The sequence below is a fragment of the Hemiscyllium ocellatum genome, chromosome 37, assembly GCF_020745735.1.
Source record: "Hemiscyllium ocellatum isolate sHemOce1 chromosome 37, sHemOce1.pat.X.cur, whole genome shotgun sequence".
Classification (NCBI taxonomy): Eukaryota; Metazoa; Chordata; class Chondrichthyes; order Orectolobiformes; family Hemiscylliidae; genus Hemiscyllium; species Hemiscyllium ocellatum.
In genome coordinates, this window is record NC_083437.1 from 3,744,806 (window position 1) to 3,767,940 (window position 23,135).

General features: G+C 41.6%; 1 protein-coding gene across 1 annotated transcript in view; it reads right to left on the minus strand.

The window, feature by feature from the left end:
• The window catches only part of LOC132833546 (uncharacterized), an 88,148-nt gene that overhangs the window by 52,468 nt on the left and 12,545 nt on the right, over positions 1-23,135 (minus strand). Inside the window, exons 2-4 of the mRNA XM_060851908.1 lie at positions 7,979-8,008; positions 6,122-6,155; positions 6,002-6,022 (exon numbers count right to left, since the gene is read on the minus strand). Coding sequence (XP_060707891.1) covers positions 6,002-6,022; positions 6,122-6,155; positions 7,979-8,008 — 85 coding nt within the window. The remainder of the gene's footprint in view (positions 1-6,001; positions 6,023-6,121; positions 6,156-7,978; positions 8,009-23,135) is intronic.

The window sequence follows — 23,135 nt, forward strand, 5'->3', positions numbered from 1 at the left end:
AACGGGGACAGGCTCCGTGCCAGAGGCCTGAACCTCGTTGCTTACCCCTGGTAAGTCATTCCCCCCCCCACAAGTATCCAAAACAGTATACTTGTTCTTGAGGGGAATGACCGCAGGGGGTCCCTGCACTGGCTGCTTCCTCCCACTCCCCCTCACTGTCACCCATCTGTCTATAACTTTCGGAGTAACTACTTCCCTAAAGCTCTGATCTATGACCACCTCTGCCTCCCGAATGATCCGCAGTTCATCCAACTCCAGCTCCAGTTCCCTAACACGGTCTTGGAGGAGCTGGAGATGGGTGCACTTCTTGCAAGTGTAATCAGCAGGGACGCTAATGGCTTCCCCCACCTCATACATGTTGCAAGAGGAACATTGCACTGCCTTTGCTGCCATCCCTCTAAAAGGTAAACTTTAAAAAACTAGATCTAAAGAAACAAACCAAATGCAGCACTTACCTACTTACCACAACGGGTCTTATTATTAGGTTAGAGGAGGAGGGCGGGTGGGAGGCTCTACCCCTGTAGTGCCTCGGGTTCCTCGCCTGCGCGCTTATATAAGAAAAAAAAACCTTCCCAGGTAAGCTAGCGCGACACCAGCTTCTGGGTCCGCTAGGCGCTTAAAAAAAACTTTAAATTTTAGCCGTTTAAAAAACAAAAACTGGACTATACCTCCGACTTTAAAAACACCACCAGACAGTCGTTTTTTTTCAGACTGGAGGCCTGTGACCAGTGGAGTGCCACAAGGATCGGTGCTGGGTCCTCTACTATTTTGTTATTAACATAAATGATTTGGATGCGAGCATAAGAGGCACAGTTAGTAAGTTTTCAGATGACACCAAAATTGGAGGTGTAGTGGACAGTGAAGAGTGTTACTTCAGATTACAACAGGATCTGGACCAGATGGGCCAATGAGCTGATGGTGTTTAATTCAGATAAACGCAAGGTGCTCCATTTTGGCACACACTAACTTATAAGATCCTAGGGAGTGTTGCTGAACAAAGAGACCTTGAAGTGCAGGTTCATAGCTCCTTGAAAGTGGAGTCGCAGGTAGATAAGATAGTGAAGATATGCGTCCAGAATATTGAGTACAGGAATTGGGAGGTCATGTTGTGGCTGTACAGGACATTGGTTAGGCCACTGTTGGAATATTGCGTGCAATTCTGGGGTCCTTCCTATTGGAAAGATGTTGTGAAACTTGAAAGGGTTCAGAAAAGATTTACAAGCATGTTGCCAAGGTTGGAGGATTTGAGCTACAGGTAGAGGCTGAACAGGCTGTGGTTGTGGAGCTGTGATCAAATGGCAGAGTAAATTAAAAAAAAGGTGGGCGGCACGGTGGCACAGTGGTTAGCACTGCTGCCTCACAGTGCCTGAGACCCGGGTTCAATTCCCGACTCAGGCGACAGACTGTATGGAGTTTGCACGTTCTCCCCGTGTCTGCGTGGGTTTCCTCCGGGTGCTCCGGTTTCCTCCCACAGTCCAAAGATGTGCGGGTCAGGTGAATTGGCCATGCTAAATTGCCCGTAGTGTTAGGTAAAGGGGTAAATGTAGGGGTATGGGTGGGTTGCGCTTCGGCGGGTCGGTGTGGACTTGTTGGGCCGAAGGGCCTGTTTCCACACTGTAAATAATCTAATCTAATCTAATCTAAAAAAGGCTGGGGCTGTTTTCCCTGAAGCGTCAGAGGCTGAGAGGTGACCTTATAGAAGTTTACAAATTATGAGGGGCATGATAGGATAAATAGGCAAAGTCTTTTCCTTGGGGTCAGGGAGTCCAGAACTAGAGGGCATAGGTTTAGGTTAAGAGGGGAAAGATATAAAAGAGACCTAAGGGGTAGCATTTTCATGCAGAGGTTGGTATGGGTATGGAATGAGCTGCCAGGGAAGTGGTGGAGGCTGGTACAATTGCAATATTTAAGAGGCATTTGGATAGGTATATGAACAGGAAAGGTTTGGAGGGATATGGGCTGGGTGCTTGCAGGTGGGACTAGATTGGGTTGGGATATCTGGTCGACATGGACAGGTTGGACCGAAGGGTCTGTTTCCACGCTGTACATCTCTATGACTCTATGGCTATGAGTAGCAAGACTGGCAATAAACCTAAACAAAATTGAATTTGCGAAAATTTGGGATATAACATCGGTCATGGAAGCTTGACCCCACACAATACAAAGATGAAGGCCATCAAGGAACCTCCATAACCAGCCTCGAAAAAAAGGGTAGTTTTGATTTTTGGGACTAAGCGAATTCTATCAGAAGTTTGTTCCAAATTTCAACAGTGTAGTGGCACCATTAACCAATTTGCTGAAGAACAATACCAAGTTTCAGTGGACAGAGCAACGCAGGAGGCATTTGACCATTTAAAAATAATATTAACCACCGCACCATTTTTAGCTACACCCAACTTTTCAAAACACTTCAAAGTTGCCATTGATGTTAGTGACATACGAGTTGGAGCTGTACTACTACAGGATGATGATGATGGGATTGAACTGCCAGTTGGTTCCTTTTTGAAAAAAAACTTAACATCCACCAGAAGAAATACTCCCCGTTCCAAAAAGAACTACTGAGTTTGGTACTAGCCTGACAACATTTTAATGTGTATGTCACAAACGACGTGTCAGAGTCGGTTGTATGCACGGATCAGAATCCTCTTATATTCTTTGAATGCTTTAAAGACAAGAATATGAGAATATATCATTGTTATAGACTTTTAATTTACAAATTGTACATGTTGCGGGTTGTAAGAATGCAATCGCAGATGTGTTATCGCAGATTCAACTGATCAAGTATAGGTGAGGCTGGTATCTATTCAATGTTATATATATGTGGGAAGAAGTTAATATGAACTTAGACAAAAGGTATCTGTATATCATGATAACGTGGTTAAGGAATAGAGGAAAAAAATGAAGTCAACTTTTCATTATGATGTTTCGTTTTTATCTTATAGGTAGGAGGTGTTATGAAGGTGGAGATGTGTACTGTACCTTGAAGAGACAGAGGTAGCTGGCAAGGACTGACTGAACGCACAGAGTGTGCTGAACAATTTAAACGTGTAACATTTAGCTGAAATGAATAGCTGAAGTTGCATTGCACACAACAAAAACAAATTCGAATTTGTCCAATCAATTCAAATTTTGCCCCGAGACCAAATTCTAACCAAATTCTCATTTTACTGTTTGAGATGACATCAAACTAATGAAATGACGCAATGTTTTGGGGTATAAAACTGAACAGTTAGGGGGAGAACTGCAAAGAGCACCACAAGTACAGACTGCTAGCCAAATAGTTCTCTGAAAGGTACCTATTCATAAGAAACGTTGTGCAGCAGAAAACTGAAGAAAATATGTCTCAGGAAAATACAGACGAAAATCTACAAAGGAGAGTCGACAAAGCTGGATGGTTTTGAAAAAATTTATTTTTTGTAAATCTTCATCAGTTTTTTTAATTGGATCAGTATTATAAAGTTGGAGGCAAAAGATAGGTTTAAGAGAAAGGAGTTGTAAATAGTTGTTTTAAAGTTCTCTATTGAACTTAAAGAATAAAACTGTCAATTTTCACTTTAAATGGTGACGTCTGAGACAGTTCTTTTCTGTGTGCGAATTGATTTGATCCACAACCTCAGAAGTAAAACTCTTACCATGCAAAGTATCATTGTTGTTTTCCGCTTGCATTCCTTATCAAGGACCAAAGAATGGATTTTTATTTGGATCGCTCAGGGAGGTGGAGTAGGTCACCCTGAAGTGCTAGCATATTCCATATTTCCACTCTTGACCTGACCCAATTCAAAATCATGCAGACCAGGTTATCTGACAGTGAGGGCTGAGCATCAAGGCCAGTAATGGCGCAAGTAATACAGCTGCTCTTTGGACTGAGTGAAATTGTGGAGTGCCATCTTGCTGCTCTGTCATAGGAAACACATGCATATCTGGCTCAGAGGTCAATACTGGAAAATAGGCTTCACTGCTGCCAGGTCACTGATGAATATGTTAACAAATACATTCACTTACAACTGCCTTGCACAAGATATTGTTACCTAAGACCATAAGACATAGGAGTGGAAGTAAGGGCATTCGGCCCATCGAGTCCACTCCGTCATTCAATCATGACTGATGGGCATTTCAACTCCACTTACCAGCATTCTCCCCATAGCCCTTAATTCCTTGTGACATCAAGAATCTATCAATCTCTGCCTTGAAGACATTTAGCGTCCCAGCCTCCACTGCACTCTGCGGCAATAAATTCCACAGGCCCACCACTCTCTGGCTGAAGAAATGTCTCTGCATTTCTGTTCTGAATTGACCCCCTCTAATTTTAAGGCTGTGTCCACAGATCCTAGTCTCCTCACCAACGGAAACAATTTCCTTGCGTCCACCCTTTCCAAGCCAAGTATTATCTTGTAAGTTTCTATTAAGTCTCCCCTTAATCTTCTAAACTCCAATGAATACGATCTTAGGATCCTCAGCTGTTCCTCGTATGTTAGACCAACCACTCCAGGGATCATCCGTGTGAATCTCCACTGGACACGTTCCAGTGCCAGTATGTCCTTCCTGAGGTGTGGGGACCAAAACTGGACACAGTACTCCAAATGGGACCTAATCAAAGCTTTATAAAGTCTCAGTAGCACAACGGTGCTTTTATATTCCAACCCTCTTGAGCTAAGTGACAACATTGCATTCGCTTTCTTAATCATGGACTCAACCTGCATGTTTACCTTTAGAGAATCCTCGACTACCACTCCTAGATGCCTTTGTACTTTGGCTTTACGAATTTTCTCACTGTTTAGAAAGTAGTCTATGTTTTTATTCCTTTTTCCAAAGTGCAATACCTCGCTTTTGCTCACGTTGAATTCCATCAGCCATTTCCTGGACCACTCTCCCAAACTGTCTAGATCCTTCTGCAGCCTCCCCACTTCCTCAGTACTACCTGCCTGTCCACCTAACTTTGTATCATCAGCAAACTTCGTGAAAATGCCCGCAGTTACTTCATCCAAATCATTAATATATAATGTGAACAGCTGCGGCCCCAACACTGAATCCTGCGGGACACTGCTTGTCACCGGCTGCCATTCCAAAAAAGAACCTTTTATCCCAAATCTCTGCCTTCTGTCAGACAGCCAATCCTCACCAGTAGCTCACCTCGAACACCATGGACCCTCACCTTGCTCAGCAGCCTCCAGTGTGGCACCTTATCAAAGGCCTTTTGAAAGTCTAGATAGACCACATCCACTGGGTTTCCCTGGTCTAACCTACTTGTCACCTCTTCAAAGAATTCCAACAGGTTTGTCAGACATGACCTCCCATTACTAAATCCATGTTGACTTGTTCTAATCAGATTCTGCTCTTCCAAGAATTTAGAAACCTCATCCTCAATGATGGATTCTAGAATTTTACCAACAACCGAGGTTAGGCTATTTGGCCTATAATTTTCCATCTTTTGTCTTGATCCTTTCTTGAACAAGGGGGTTACAAAGGCGATCTTCCAATCATCCAGGACTTTCCCTGACTCCAGTGACTTTTGAAACATCTCAACCAGTGCCTCCGCTATGTCCTCAGCCACCTCTCTCAGAACTCTAGGGTGTATCCCATCGGGGCCAGGAGATCTATCAATTTTAAGACCTTTTAGCTTTTCTAGCACATTCTCTTTTGTAATGGCAACCATACTCAACTCAGCCCCCGACTCCCTTTAATTGTTGGGATATTATTCATGTCTTCCACTGTGAAGACTGACGCAAAGTACTTGTTAAGTTCTCCTGCTATTTCCTTATCTCCCATCACTAGGCTTCCAGCATCAGTTTGAAGTTGCCCAATGTCTACTTTTTCCTGTCATTTGTTTGCCTGAGCCATCTGCACTGAAACCAACCATTAAGTAAATTATTCTGCAGTATTGTATATCTTAAAATTAATTATACTAGATGAGGTTTTTAAAATTCCACCATGGATATGCAGTCACATTTTATATAAACTAGAATTGATACAAAAAAACAAATACTTGGGAAGGTATAGCTACCTTGACGTTCAAAAGCATAACCTGAAATTAGAAACAAATAGTTCAGTTAAGTGCCATTTGAAAATTATTCAAAATGATTAAGAATATTGTATAAATCAGAATATAAATGGTAACACTTACTATAGGTGCAAAGTATGGAAGTAATTATGGATAGCTGGAATTAGATATTAAGATTTGGTAAAAGAACATTTCAGTACACCTGATTAATTAATGAACACTATAAACAAGTAATTGTTAAACAAACTAGGTTCACAATTTGCAATGATAAATTTAATTAATAAATCATAATTTATGACTTATGGTATCTTACAGATTATTTGCATGAATAATATTTTAGAAGTCTGCCAGGGAACTCCATACACAAATAATCATCATTCACAACTTGCTTAAACCATGTGTTCTCTATTCACCAAATTTACCTGTACCCTTCACTTACTCTGTAGTTCAAGTGAAGTGTGAATTAATTCATTGTTTAAAAGGTCTGTCATGAACATGTTAATAATTGGAATACTAGTAGAATACTCAACAACAACAGTTTGCTTTTATATAGTACTTAAATGTAGAAAATGTGTAAAATTTGCGTAAAATGTCCATAAGAGGCCTCAAGTGGACTGAAGAGCAGATGTGTTTTCAATGTGTTAGCTTCTATTTCTTTTTCAGTTCACAGTGTTGGTAACTGCAATGCAAAAATCATTACCAACTATGTAAGTGTCTCCCTGTTAGTACATAGCCTCACAGGGAAGTTTTCACCAAAATCGATAGGAGTGGCGAACAGGTACAGGCTGATTCGAGTAGTGGAACATCATCATATCTCACTGGTCAGACACTGCCCACCTCAAATTGGGCAACTCTGACTAACTGGTGCTGACCTGCCACTTTCTCCATTTGCTTTAATGGGACTCTGGAGCTCAGCAACTAGATGGAATTCATTGTTCTAGATAAACAAACAAACAAAAACAAAATAAAGAAGTTACCATCTCCCCAGTTGGCAATTTGGAATGTCAGGGCTTTCTGTATGGGACTAACAGCTGCCTTAGAGAAAGTTGGAAATATACACAAGTTATAATCACCATGGGCTCAATAGCCTGAACATTGACACAGTTTTCATACCAGAGAGTAGATTCACTGGGAATAGATCACTTAAAGAAAAGCATCACACCCTCACCTTGCAGGGTCAGGAGTAGTTCTGTCTTCTCATTGAATCCATGGACCGCTGCATTTACCATGGATAGCCTACACTTTACAGGGCAATTCTTAGCATAGCTAACCTGCACATCTTCCGGGTGTGGGAGGAAACCGGAGCAAACCTGAATAGACACAGGGAGAAGGCACAAACTCGACACCTAAGGTTGGAAATGAACCCAGGTCCCTGGTATTGTGAGGCAGCAGTGCTAAACACTGCTATAGTTTAGAGAAGGTTTATTAGATTAATACCTATAACGAGCGGATTGTCTTATGCGGAAAGACTAGACAGGCTAATCCTGTATCCTTAGGAATTCAGAAGAGTAAGAGGCGACTTAATTGAAACATTTTAGATCCTTAGGGGTCCTGACTGAGTGGATGTCAACAGAACATGGGAGAATCTAAAAAAAGGAACTATCCATTTAAGGCAGAAATGAGGAAACATTTCTTCTCTCAGAAGGTTGAGAGTCTTTGGAATTTCATTTCTCAAAAGGCACTTAATTCAGAATTTTAAAATATTTTTAAGACAGATAGACTCTTGATTACAAAAGGGATGAAAATATGCAGGAATCTGGAGGTGATGTTAAAATCATATCAGCTATGATCTTATTAAATGGCTGAGCAGGCCCAAAGGGCCTAGTGCCCTAATTCTGTTCCTGGTTTGTGTGTTTGTATACAACTTTTAGACTCAATCAGCTATAACATTCACACCTTAAAAGAGATTCACGCAGCAAACCCTCCCAATACAACAATTAAGTGAGTAACAATTTGTCTCTAGAATACTGATGAACTTACCAAAATCATTTTGCCAAATTTCTTCCAGTTCTAGAAAACAAAATTCATGAATGCAATCTGTTAAGGTAAAAGCAAGCCTGAAATAGCACAAGACAACAGATCCATATTAGTGAAGTATGTAAATATTCGACAGCACAAAATGAAATTGCACTGACAATAAACAATGTATATCATTCTACCCAGTTTCTTCCCTTAATTATTTTACATATTCCAAGTAAATCTCCCTGAATAAATTCGTCAGCTCTAGCTCCTCTTCACAATAAACACATTTTAAACTTTTTAGTTTCTCTCCTATGGACCTTTCCTGGGCCAACATGTCTCACTATAAGAGGTCAAATGGGTTGTTATTTTGGACAATACTGCAAAGACCCAGGCCATGCTAGGTTATTGAGTTCTTTGTTCTCACTACATGTTTTTTGACATTTTAACCAATACAGCTTATTCAGACATTCTGTCGCTAAATCATTGATTCATAGAACGTTTGGAAGTGCAGTCCAAAGGGGTCAGGAATACTGCTTCTGTCAGCTCATTGAAGCCATAGACCTCTGTTTGGCCCACTGTCAAATACTTCCTCCTCTTCCCAAGCCTGCCTGTGTACCTTTTGTGATTTGCAAGGTGTCTCTGGGAGCCTGGTCACCTTAACAGCTACACTTGCATACTGCCTTGGATTGCATCCTAAAATCTGGACTCAAGTTACCATTCATCATTCTGCTATTAAATCAAAATCTGATCGTAGGTCTTATAATTCTGAGTCATCAGTCACAATGCTGACATGACCAGCAATTTCCTCATCCCAAACTGTTCCTTTAACTAATAAAATGGCTGAGTGCACAGTAACCATGTCACAGATTTTTATTTTTGCAAATCTAATCTTTTTTTTAAGCAGGACTATTGCATCCACCTGCCTGTTAATCTTCACGGCAAATTTAACCTAATTTCTGGACATAAAGAACTGAAAACCATACTAGAATCCCTACAGTGTGGAAACAGGCCCTTCGGCCCAACAAGTCCACACTGACCTTCCGAAGAGTAACCCATCCAGACCCGTTCCCACTACATTTACCCCTGATAAATGTACCTAACATACAAATCCTGGAACACTCTGGGCAATTTAGCATAGCCAATTCATCTAACCTGCACATATTTGGACTGCGGGGGGAAACCAGAGCACCTGGAGGAAACCTACGCAGACAAGGGAAGAATGTGCAAACTTCACACAGACAGTCACCCAAGACTGGAATCAAACCCAAGTCTCTAGCACTGTGAGGCAGGAGTGCTAACCACTGAGCCCCTGCGTCACCCCAGTTGGACTTTCTGTTTACTCATTTCTTGCCCAGGGCTTTCTAATTCTGTTCTTGGAAAAATGCAGCCTACGACTGTTTTTACCTATTTAAAGATACATTGAACTTTTTGGATAAAATCAGTTATCAAATGCATGTTAACAATATCAATTTGTAATGAGAATCACAGAGAACAATGCAATCATTATCATTAAATGAGCCATTTCTTTAACTGACTGACTTAATTCTTGTGGTCTTACTCTTCAAGTGGCTTAAGCTAACTGACCATGGCAGCATAGCAGAACACACCTCCATGGCTACCAATTACCATATATACTTGTGTATAGGTCCGATTTTGAAGACTTTTTTTTAAGGTTTTTAAGATTTAAATTGGGGGTTGATTTATACACGAGGTATTGTTTTCAAAGGGCTGAAATTCGTGCTATAGTATGAAATGCCGTGTTAACAGAAGTCGATTTGATTGCACAACTAATCCAGAGTAAACATAAAACATAGAAAATACAGCGCAGTACAGGCCCTTCGGCCCTCGATGTTGCACCCACCGAAGCCTACCTAACTTATACTAGCCCAATAACCTCCACGTGCTTATCCAATGCCCGCTTAAATGACCATAACGAGGGAGAGTCCACCACTGCTACTGGCAGGGCATTCCATGAACTCACGACTCGCTGAATAAAGAATCTACCCCTAACATCTGTCCTATACCAACTTCCCCTTAATTTAAAGCTGTGTCCCCTAGTAACAGCTGACTCCATTAGCAGAAAAAGGTTCTCACTGTCAACCCTATCTAAACCCCTAATCATCTTGTACACCTCTATCAAATCTCCCCTAAACCTTCTTTTCTCCAATGAGAACAACCCCAAGTGCCTCAGCCTTTCCTCATACGATCTTCCTACCATGCCAGGCAACATCCTGGCAAACCTCCTCTGCACTCGTTCCAATGCCTCCACGTCCTTCCTATAGTATGGCGACCAAAACTGCACACAATACTCCACAATACTCCAGATGAGGCCGCACCAGAGTCTTATACAACTGCAACATGACCTCAGGACTCTGGAACCTCAATTCCTCTACCAATAAAGCCCAGTACACCATATGCCTTCTTCACAGCACTATTTACCTGGGTGGCAACTTTCAGAGATCTGTGTACATGGACACCAAGATCCCTCTGCTCATCCACACTACCAAGTAGCCTACCATTAGCCCAGTAATCCATCTTCTTGTTACTCCTACCAAAGTGAATGACTTCACACTTAGCTACATTGAACTCCATTTGCCACCTTTCTGCCCAACTTATCTATATTCCGCTGTAACCTGCCACATCCTTCTCTAGAAGAATCCTAAATAGTTACTGAATCCTAATCTTCTACTGTCCATCTTCCTGCTGGGCCTGAGTCAGGAACACAAACTTTCTTCAATTTGTTACATACATACAATACAAGGAGTTTCAAACTCTCTGTGACAGTAAGGTGGGCAGGGTTCCTTGCTCACAGGTCGCAGCTCTGCTTGGCTTGTGGCTTGCCCATGAAGCAGGCAGGCGTTCTGATTGACAGGCAGTGATGTCATCGGAGAGGGGTGACCGGCGCTGCCTCCCTGCCGTGCACCTAGGAGGCGCTGGAGGTTTGTAGTCTAGTGCCAAATGGGAAGGGGGGCCCACAGGGGGAGTGGGGGAAGGCCCTGTCGCACAGCAGCTCACAACAAACGGTGCTCGAATTAAAGAAATGAAACTTAAACTGCACACCCACACTATTATTCGAAAGAGTGCAGTAATTGTGAATTAACTTAGAATAGTTACACCAATACTGATTAATACAAAACTGAACTTTAAAAGAGGAACAATGTATCCAGTAAAATCCCTCCATATGAGTGAATTTAGTGTTATTTCTCATATAGTTTTGCAACTGAACAAAGCTGTACAATGAAATGTCAAAGAGTCAAAGAAAAACCAGTATGTAGCTAATATAGCTGAAAATGTGTTGCTGGAAAAGCGCAGCAGGTCAGGCAGCATCCAAGGAGCAGGAGAATCGACGTTTCGAGCATGAACCCTTCTTCAGGAAGGGCTATGTAGCTAATATACCTCACTTTCATTCAGAGATAATGGCACAATTAAAATGATTAACTTTTTAATGATATTAACTTTCGGATGTAAAGCGAATAAAGTGCAATAGATACCGATAGATTTAGTACCGATCTGAATGAATGAATGAATTAAAACATTCTGTAGTAAACCAAATGCGATAAGTAGAGTTAAGAATGAATGAATAGAGATGTGATACAGTTAACAAAGAGCGATGAGTAGAGTTACCTGTCCGACTGAAAGAATGATTGAAAATGTGCTGTAGTAAACCAAGTGCGGTAAGTCGAGTTATGAATGAATGAATAGAGATGTGATAAACAAGGAGCGATGAGTAGAGTTACCGGTATGAATGAATGAACGCCATTTCGTTTAAGAGGGTTGATGGGAATATTGACTTATTTTCTTCATTAAGCAAATATTTTCTGAAAAATCTATGAAATTTCAGCAAAAATAAGTTAATGGGGATATGCAGTTTTCTTTGTAAGAGATTTATTATGCGGTATAATAGGGTCGATTTGCACGAGATATATGGAAAATACAAGCTTTTTTGGGGCCAAAATTAAGGGCTTGACTTATACATGATTATTTACAGTCCTTTTTTATTGTATGTCTTCTTTACCAAGGACAGTTCAAATGGCTGAATTTAAACAGTGATAATTTAAAATTAATTTAAACCATTCTTCCACAGGAAAGAGAAACAGACCTGGTTCAGGCTGATCAACTGATTTGTTAAATAAAAAGAGACCTAGTGGTGCAGGTACATAGTTCCTTGAAAGTGGAGTTGCAGGTGGACATGGTGAATAGGAAGGCTTTTGCCATGTTTGCCTTCATTGGTAGTAATATTGAGTATTGGAGTTGGGATGTCATGTTGCATCACTACAGGACACTGAGGCCACGTTTGGAATACTGTGTGTAATTTTGGTCATAGTCTACACTAAAGGTCTTGATCTATGATCTTTGTTTTTCAATTAAAATGAATGGAAAAGAGAAATCAAATCAATTAAAGACATTACTTGGGGACAACCAGCTATGAAGACATCAGAGAATGCCACGGTTGTTATGATTTTAGTTTATTGCAATTACATACAGTCACAAGGGACCAATAGTGAAAGATAATGGACAGAACAGGGTAACATTATATATATATGTTGTCTGAAGGGTAATCACCAGGAAGATGGAACAGATTAATGCTGCAATCCAAAATGGGCTGTCCTGGTTATTATGTTCAGAAAATTACATTAAAGATATAACATAATGACAATCATATCAAACTTTAGATAATTGTTATTTAACTTTACAAAAAAGTGTGGATATGCATATCTTTGGTTACTAAATAGTCACATTTAGTGTTTAAAGCACAGCATTGTGCACACCATGAGCATACATACATGGTCACAGCTCCTCGAAATCTCCAGGGTATTCAAAATGCTTATTTATTATTATTATTTAGATTTTGGTTTGTAAATTGTGATTCTAGTACCTCCTCTAGTGAAACAACAGGCCAGTGAAAATACTTCTGCAATTATCAAGTTGATTCTTAACTTCACCAGGACAAATCAGACAAATTGATTGAGGAATTTTGTTCTGAGGAAGGGAGACCAGATTCGAAATGTTGACACTGAACTCATTTCATAGATGCTGACAGATCTGCTGAGCTTGTACTGCAACCTCTGTGTTTGTTTCTGGTTGAGAAATTTGGGGGGGGTGTGGGTGCTGTTTGCAAGTTGATTAAATATGTTTGCAACTCAGATGACAATAAACAGTCAGCAGTATTTTCTCATTAAGTCCAGAAATGGGAAAGATTAAAGGAGGGATTAAAGTATCCTGTCAAAGTGGGAAAGCCCAGTAGCTGTTCCAAGCAGTTTATTGGCTGCTAGTGAGCAACCACACAGGGTTAATGTGGATTTCAACAGTTTCCTAATTTCCTCTCCCCCAACATTATCCTAGTCCCAAACCGCCAACTTGGCACTGCCCTCCTGACCTTTCCATCACCTTTCCCATCTATCTGCTCCAAGCTCCTCTCTGACCTATCACCTTCTCCCTCACCTTCATCCACCGCATTCTCAACTACTTTCCCCCTGGCCCAACACCGCTCCCCCTCTCCCATTTATCTCTCAGCACCCCCAGGCCCACAAGCCTCATTCCTGATGAAGAGCTTATGCCCGAAATGTTGATTCTCCTGTTCCTCGGATGCTGCCTAACCTGTTGTGCTTTCCCAGCACCACACTCTTGACCCTGATCTGCAGCATCTGCAGTCCTCGCTTTCTACAAGCATTACAGTTTTATCCAGACCCCAAGATGGAGGATTGCCATGGAAAGCGTAAGTGTATTTTTGGGTGATGAGGGTGCAGGGGTGTATCTTGGAGAGTGAGGGTCACAAGAAGAGGAGGAGATTATGGGGATTAGAAACAAGAGCAGTGTGGTGACTCAGATGTTACCCCTGCCCTATGCCCAGTCCTTCAATCATGCACAATTACTGCAGATTGATGGCCCTCCCACCACCTCTTCCAAACTGCAAATTCCTGCCACATGGAAGTGAAACAGTTGCATAAGTGGCCATTCCATCAGCCCACCTCACTGAGATCACTTTTCACATCCAGGCCTGGAAGATTCTGGCCTTGAAAAATATACATTGAAAAGGCATTCCAATCTGAACATTGGCAAGAAATTACTAATGATGGAAGCTTACCAGGGCCTAAACAATTTGGGCTATGTTGAGGTTTTTGGTAGAATCAGATGAAAGTCTGCTGACGGCCATCTTGATATTGTCAGCAACATGCTGTATCTCTAATGCACCTGCCTGTGGCAACAGGACCATCCTCAGTTTGAACTTTCAAGATTTGGATGAGGTAGGTAGGGAGGAAGTGCAGGGCCTAGTCACATCTGGAGTGTTTGCAAAGAGGGGACTATAAGTGATTCCCTTTCAGCTGGGTGTCTTCTGGCACTGTCATGTTTCTTTATGAAGAAAAGGCACTAGGTACGTGCCAGATTCCCCATCACCCTGTTGCCATGACTTCAGTCTTGAGAACAGTGGCAGGGGCAATGGAGTGCATGCGTGTGCAGCTCTCCAGCAGACCCTGACGTTATAGCACCACATGGCTCTCAATGGCAGTCGTCATCCTTTCCATGGAAGCAACCATATAACTGCATGCTTGAGGTAGCCAGGTTCTCAAAGTGTAGCTGCATTCCTGCAGCCTCTAGGCAATGAGTATCATTGTATCCCACTTACCTATCTGCTGTTCTTGTTCCTCACAGTCCATGTGCATTAGGTCACTGATTGCCAACATCAAACTGGAGCTGAGCAGGCTTTTGGTTTATGGCAATCCTGAATACCAGCAGCCTGGGCATTTGTTTTCCCTTGGCCAGCTGCAGAGCTGTCACTTCAGATGCTCAATAGATTATGTTCGCAAACATTTTCAGACTAACCTTCCCACTGGTGTGTCAGTATCTGAGGTATTGGGGGGATGCAGAAGATAACCTTGCCAGTGTTTCCTCTGAGTCGATAAGTGTAGCACTGGAAAAGCAGTATGCCACAAGAATCCATTGGGTGGATCCACACTTTTTGTCATTAATATAAATGATTTAGATGTGAATATAGGAAGCATGTTACCTTAGAGTAACAAAGGGACCTTGATCAGATGGGCCAGTGGGCCAAGTCGTCACAGATGGAGCTTAACCGAGATAAATTTGAGATGCTTCATTTTGGTAGGGCAGGACTTGTATAGTTAATGCTAAGGTCCTGGGGACTGTGTGGGCAACTCATCATTCCTTGGAAGTGGAGTCGCAAGGTAGACAAGGTAGTGAAGAAGGTGGTTAGTATACTTGCCTTTATTGGTCAGTGCATTGAGTACAGGAGTAACTTGAAACCTGAAAGGGTTCAGAACAGATTTACAAAGATGTTGTTGGGGTTGGAGGGGTTGGACTATGTGTGGCTGAATATGCTACTAAGGGGCGACCTTATAAAATCATTAGGCATGGGTAGGGTGAATATTCAAAGTTTTTTCCCCAGGTTAGAGGATTCCAAAACTAGAGGTTTAAGGTGCATGGGGAAAGATTTAAAAGGGACCCAAGGGGCAACTTTTTCACATAGAGGGTGGCGCATGTATGCAATGAGTGGAGGCTGGTACAATTACAACATTTTTAAAAGAAATCTGGATGGGTATATGAATCGAGGGATATGGTTCAAATGCTGACAACTGGGACTAGATTTATTTAGGAGAGGAAGGTGTGTTTTCATGCTGTGCATCTCTATGACTCATACCACTTGTTGGCAGGGCACAGAGCAGCTCTGTCACATTTGGTTCAGAAAGTGGTAGCTTCAAATTTCATTTCATTGCATTCAACATATATCTAGGACGACATGTCAGTGCAGTGTTAAGGGAGTGCTGCAAAATCAGAGGTACTGTCGATGAAATAAAACATTAAACTGAAACGGAAACTCTGGGCAGAATTTAATGCCTTGTCCAAGGATCAGGCTGGAGCTGGATTAATCAATTTCTTGGGTGGGAAGTCAGGGAAGGGGTGGAAAACCTGTAGCCTTCCAGTCTCCATCCAATTAGTTGTCTGTTTCAATTAGACAAGTGTCCCTACTCACTGAAAAGGCCAATTCTATGCAGTACCTTGTCTACCCCATTGGATGATCCTACATGCCCTCTAAACCAACCCTCTAACTCCCTGCCACTCATTTGCTGGATGCTGCCTGATGAGGCCATCTCACTCATCTCTATCCTGACCCTGTCATGGCTGCTCTTTCCTTCTGATCTCCTACAGTACCATTGATGACCATTGTTCATACCCAACAGCACCACCGAGCAGTTGCTGCCTTTGGCTAGTTGCCAACTTGTGGAAGCAGGATCTTTATCTGGAAGGCCCTGGGAATGCTGCTAGAAGGTAAGATAGGGCTGGTAAGGGCCTCATTAGGATTAAGTCCTAACAAAACTCCTGGGTGTGGCTGTGGTGGATCTCCTCTTGGTGAACCAGGCCACTGCAGTAGTCATGAAATACCTTCGCCTGGGTGGACATAAAAGATCATGTGGAAGTCCTTCCCAGTGTTGTGACCAATATGTATCCCTCAAAACACACCAAAAATAAATGAACTAGAACAGATTTTCTGCTCACTTATCGCAATGCTGTTTCTGGGGGTTTGCTGTGCTCAGACTGGCTACTAATATTTTACATTACATATGTAATAAGCAAGCACTTCACTGGCTGTTGAGGGCTTCAGAATATCCTGATGCTGCCAAAAGCATTATATAAATGCTTATTGTTATAATTAAAAATAATGAATAAAGGAAAATAGAACATCAATCATAAATTTAGTTGCAGAACTCAACATGTCTGATGAACCTTTTCAGGGTGATGTTACCGTAAGGTTACCATAAACTTAACATAGTTCTAGTTTATCTGTCTTGACACGAAAGCAAATGATTTTCCTGCTTGTTTTCTTAATTGGTACCTCTTACACAATATCAGTTTTGGTCATTTGTACCAGATGTCCGAACACCAACTGATGATTATGCCTGTCAGAGTTGTATCCTGAAAGATGTAAAGACTGTTCCAAAACCTTACTTTGGTTTTCAGATTCCTTGGTTTACATTTTGCATGTTGCCTCACTTCCTGCTATTATCTAGCCTTGGACAGCTGATGAGAGCGCTGCATTGCCACCTGCAGGGAAAGCCCACCAGATTAAGTACTTCGCAACTGAAGGGAGCCTTCCACAGCTCCATGTACAGAGATCTCTCCCCATCCCACCAGGAGCTGTCGGTTCCACTGGGAAAACAATGATATCGGCTGGTAACACACACACAGATCTAAGATTACTGAAGCACCCAGGCAACAGTATTACTGCTGATTGTGGCACTTGATTCACAGGGATGGGGTAGCAGGGCAAGAGAAGAAGATATCAAAGACTTGGGGGTGGTGTGGCTCCCAGCAACCAGCCCCTGTTGCTGGGTCCCCTAAGACTCCAAAAATATCCAAATTCCAACATGGGCAGATGTGGCTTTAAAAAGCTGATGCTCATAATGAAAGTTGCTGCCACCATCCTCTTTAATTTTAGCAAACTACAGGACCTGCCTACTCCAGTGTGTTAGAGGAAAACCACTCATTTACAACAAGGCCTTTAAGTGGTCAACAATTGGCAGCAGGGCAAAAAGAATATCCAAAAGCCTTCCCACCCTGGACTTGCTCAGAGCAGGGCAGGAAGGCATTGATGTCCAATACCGTCATGCCCCTACCTGATGAAATGCTCCTTGTCATCAAACTCACCTCTAAAGAGGAGATTCAATTCCACCAAATAAAATAAATGCTTTACTTTGAAGGTGCAGCTTCAAACTTCCTCCTCTATAAAGTGCTAGAGAGGCCACTTTTGAAACAGATCTGCTGTAACAAAATCCAAACTGCTGGTCCGCTAAACAGTGAAATTATTGGGTCATATCATAGCTCTTCAATGAAAATACCACGGGACTTTCCCTTTAGGGAAGGTGAAAGTAGGCAATATGACTGAAAGTGCTGGAAAAGCACAGCAGGTCAGGCAGCATCCGAGGAACAGAAGAGTGGATGTTTTAGGCATAAGCTCTTTTATCAGGAATGACTAATGCCCAAAACATCAACTCTCCTGCTCCTCAGATACTATCTGACCTGCTGTGCTTTTCTAGCACCATGCCTTTCAACTCTAATCTTCAGCATCTGCAGTCCTCTTCTCCCAATATGACTGAATGCACAATGCATTGTCACTGGATATGAACATCAGTAACATTATTCTACACTCACCTATTTGGTGCTAAGATCTCACTCTCAATTCTTTTGAATAATATTAAATCTTTTACAGGCCTTCAGAAATGCCATAACCTACCATGCTATGCTTGGGGAACATAGTATTTCCTCGAGCCTATTGCTAGGTAATGTAAACCTCCTCAACAGGCTGTGCAGTTGCATTAGAGGTTCTGAAAGCCAAATTGTCAGCCTGCACAGCTTTGTGTTAAACCTGGGCTTGTGGTATTTGCCCAAATGACCCCTGCTGGCATTTTGTAATATTTGCTATCTTTACCAGGCTTGGACAATGGATAAGGGTCGCTTAAGGCAGTTCACAGCCATTTATCTTTCTTTACCTGCAGCTTATCTTGGGCCTATTCAATGTTTACAGAAGGCATATAATATCAATATGGATTAAAAATGCACTGTTCTTAGATAACAAGATTTATGGCACAATACCCTTAAATACATTTGCCCGGCATAATTACCAGAACTTTCGGGAGTTCACCCGACGAAGGAGAACAGCACTTCGAAAGCTTGTGATTTCAAATGAACCTGTTGGATTATATGGACTAAATGAACCTAATGTTGTGACTTCTGACTTTGTTCACCTCAGTCCAACACCAGCACCTCTGCATCAAAATGACAAAAGTGTGACATAATCCACTTTGGAGTGAGAAAGCAAAATTGGAACATTTTAGTGGTGAGAGATCTGGGAATTGTAGAGCAGCAGAGAAACCAGAGGGTCTAGATATGGAAAGGGAGAAAGACATTAGTGCATAGGGCAAAACATAATCAAAAGGCTAATAGAAAGTTGACCTTCATTTCAAGTTGTTTGGAATATTGTGATGTGAAGAACAGTATGCTTCAGTTGCAAAGTATCTTAATCAGATATTCCATATGGCACATTGTGCTCAGTTTTCAGCAAGGTATGAAAGGAATGATATGCTGTCTTTGGAGCAGGTAATCTGCAAATTGCGCAGAATGATTACAGACTTAAAGGGGCAAACACTGAGGATAGGTTGCATACATTTTTCTCATATTCCCTTGAGTGTACAAAGTTGAGAAGGTGTTCTAGCCTACAGTAAACAATAACAAAAGGATGAAAAAAGATGTATACTGATAAATTATTTCCTTTAGTAGAAAAGCAAGAATAGACAACATCATCTTGAATAAACAAAAACTAAAATTGCTGGAAAAGCTCAGCATTTTTGGAGAGAAATCAGAGTTAACATTTCAGGTTGAATTACCCTTCTTCAGAACTTCTAGTTGTTATGTCTGATTTCTAGCATCTGCACTTCTTTTGATAATTTTGAATAAGCCTATGTAAGAGTGAAATCAGAAAGTACATTTTCACCTCAAATGTGGTATCAATCTCAAATTCTTTTCCCCACTGGACTGCGCTTGTTGGGCAAGTGTAGTAATAAATGAGGTCTGCAGATGCTGGAGATCACAGCTGCAAATGTGTTGCTGGTCAAAGCACAGCAGGCCAGGCAGCATCTCAGGAATAGAGAATTCGACGTTTCGAGCATAAGCCCCCATCCTGATGAAGGGCTTATGCTCGAAACGTCGAATTCTCTATTCCTGAGATGCTGCCTGGCCTGCTGTGCTTTGACCAGCAACACATTTGCAAGTGTAGTAATATCCTCAACCCAACCATCTTCAGCTTTCTCATCAATGACATTCCCTCCAACATTCAGTCAGGTGTGATGGTTGCTCAGATCTATTCAGAACTCCTCAGATACTGAAGCAGCCTGAATCTTCAGGCAACACAACTTGATCTCAATCCCAGAACATGGTGACATCAGCCATGGTTATGGATTCTAGCCATGTCTAGGGATTTTTATTTTTATGTACAGGTATCCCCCACTTTCCAAAAGTAGAATGTCCCTTTAAAAACTTATCGGAAGCCAGAATTGTGTCAAGCAATGAAGCATTATGTTATATGGGAAAAAGTTTGCTGCTTTTCATAAAAGCGAAAATGCTCTTCAGATTCTTGAAAATAGGTCTTCCGTAAAAGCAGAGTGGCGTAAAGCCAATGTTCAAAAAGTGGGGGAAACCTGTGTATGGAAATTCATTCCCACTTAGACGTACTTGTTGCCTGTAACTGACACACTTCCGTCTCTACACCAGGTAGACTTCAGAAAATCAAGAAAACAGTTCACCATTACATCTCAAGGATAGTTAGAAATAGGTAATAAATGCTTGCCCAACCAGAAATACCAACATCCAGTGAGTGAATAAAGTACAAAAGTTTGCAATTTCATCAATGATCAAATCAGGTTAAGGAATGAATGAACCTAAACATTAGAGCCCAAGGTTTAGAAGAATGTTAAGATTTACAAGAAGGTGGTATTAGATGTTTTAGCAGACACAAAGGAGCAGAAAGACAATCTGAATGCAGTGTACAAAATGATGGATGGCACACATAGGGTAAATCTTGGACACATCTGTCATGGGAAAAAGGTTTTCAAGGTTTACAGCGAGGGATAAGTGGTTTACAGGCTGGCAGAGATTTGCAATACACTGCTTAGAGGGTGGTAGAGACAGGTACACTCATAGCATTTAAGAAACGTTGAGATGAGTCAGGCCTCAGAAGGTGAATAGCACTAGTGTAATTTAGTTGTTCAGAATAGGCATTAGATTTATACTTCATTTTTAAGTCTCCCCTCTTCATTCCATAACTTTTGTTACGCTCACCTGACAAAAAAAATCTGTCCGTCTCAAACTTGAAAGTTCTAATTGATCCTTGGACAGTACAGAATTCCAGATGCTTTTGAGGGATAAAGTACATTCTGATTTTACTCTTGAATGACTAATTCTAATTCCTCCACCAGACAGCATATTTTGTACATGCGTAGGTTGTCAAATAATTTCCATATTTTAAGTACCTCAATCAGAATTAATCTCCCTCCATATTGACTGACTAGGTGAGGGTTGATATGATTTGGGGTTTGGCAACATTCACGACAGGCCAAGCATATGAAATGCTGAATTAAAGAGATCTAGAATTGCTTGCAAATCTCTTATAGAGTGGGCAGTGACACCGCATTATTCACAAAATCTTAGATTGTCTATGTCTATGGTGACCAGATTAGATTTGGAACAGTCGAGGCAAAACACAAACATTTGACATGAAAAGCCTCTGCAAGGTTAAAGTCTTAGTAAACAGAGCAGCTTTTGTCATCATACCTTTGCTCCAGTGACGACTAAGATTGTGTACTTGTGACCAGCACTAAAGAAATTTTAACAGCATTGCCTTCACTGCACCCTTTGGATGCAAAGTGAGGATTGCCAAACAAATATTTGTGACTTTTCTGAGGCCACCAACACAAACATAGGCAAAATTCCTGGAAAATCAACTGTGGTGGACTGGACACTGTCTGAATGTTTGAATATAACCTCTCCCGCTTGGTGCTGTTTCCACAATTCTGAAATGGCCAGCCTTCCAGAGAAATACAAATAAAATTTAATAAAGACATTCTGAAGTGTGGAAGCACGGTCATTAATGACTGAGGAGCTTTCTACCAGTTGTTAAAAATGGAGACAATTTATTCATCAAGCATCATCACGCTTTGAGTCACAACATCTTGATAATGGAGGCAGAGCAGTGACGAAAGGAAAGGAACTAAAGCCTGCTTTCTGAATCTGACACCCTAAGGGACTTCCAGCATCATGCGCCCAAAGCTCCAAGTTGAGAACATAAAAACTGATGCCAAAAACAGATTGAGAAGTCATTCTTGACTCAAGGGGCAGACAATGATTGTTCTCATGAATACTCACTGCATTCATTTGCCATTTGATTCTTCCAAAGGTACAATGCCTCTATCAGAATGGGACCTGACTAAAGGTTATGCATAACTGCAAAAGACCATTCTTTCTATTCTAATCTGATACCTCTTGAGATTTAAAAAAACGGATAACCAATAATTACCTTTCGTGCCTGTGCATTTAAATGGATTTTCCTGACTGCAGGAATGAATCTGTTTCATTATGCTCCTTCTGATGCCTTCACTTGAGGAACATCAAGTATGAATTTAATGTCTTTTGCTACTGTATGTGCCCAGTGATCAGGTGCCAGTCCTCTAGTAGCATCTCGGGAGCAAGAGAGTCGATGTTTTGGGCATAACCCTTCTGCAGGAATCCCTAAATGAGGGTTATTCCTAAAATGTTAACTCTCTTGGTCCTCAGATACTGCCTGACCTGCTGCGCCACACTTTATCAACTCCGATCTTCAGTATCTGCAGTCTTCACAATCTCCTAAGCAGTTCCTCTCAGGCAGCAGCCAATCTAAAACAAGTCACATCAGATCTTTGAGGCTATAGTGTACCATTCCAGCCTCTTGCTGATCTATCATCTGCCACGTTGCAGAAAGAATACCTTAGGAAATATGTTCCCTCCTCCAGCTAATTCAGAAGTCTCTGAACTGCTAAACTAGCTTTGTCAGGATCATTCACAATCTATTGCAATTTGGCAAATGATCAACCAGCCTCAACACTGTTAGGGTGTAGGTTTGTTCGCTGAGCTGTAGGTTTGATATCCAAATGTTTCATTACCTGGCTGGGGAACATCATCAGTGGCGACCTCCAAGTGAAGCGAAGCTGTTGTCTCCTGCTTTCGATTTATACCTTTCTCCTGGATGGGGTTCCTGGGGTTTGTGGCGATGTCATTTCCTGTTCATTTATTTAAACGGGTATTGGATAGGCATATGGTGGATAGTGGGCTAGTGTAGGTTAGGTGGGCTTGGATCGGCGCAACATCGAGGGCCGAAGGGCCTGTACTGCGCTGTATTTTTCTATGTTCTATGTTCTGAGGGGTTGATAGATGGCGTCTAGATCTATGTGTTTGTTTATGACGTTGTGATTGGAGTGTCAGGCCTCTAGGAATTCTCTGGCATGTCTTTGCTTAGCCTGTCCCAGGATAGATGTGTTGTCCCAGTCAAAATGGTGTTTTTTTCATCTGTGTGTAGGGCTACGAGAGTGAGAGGGTCGTGTCTTTTAGCCCTACACACGGATGAAAAAAAAAC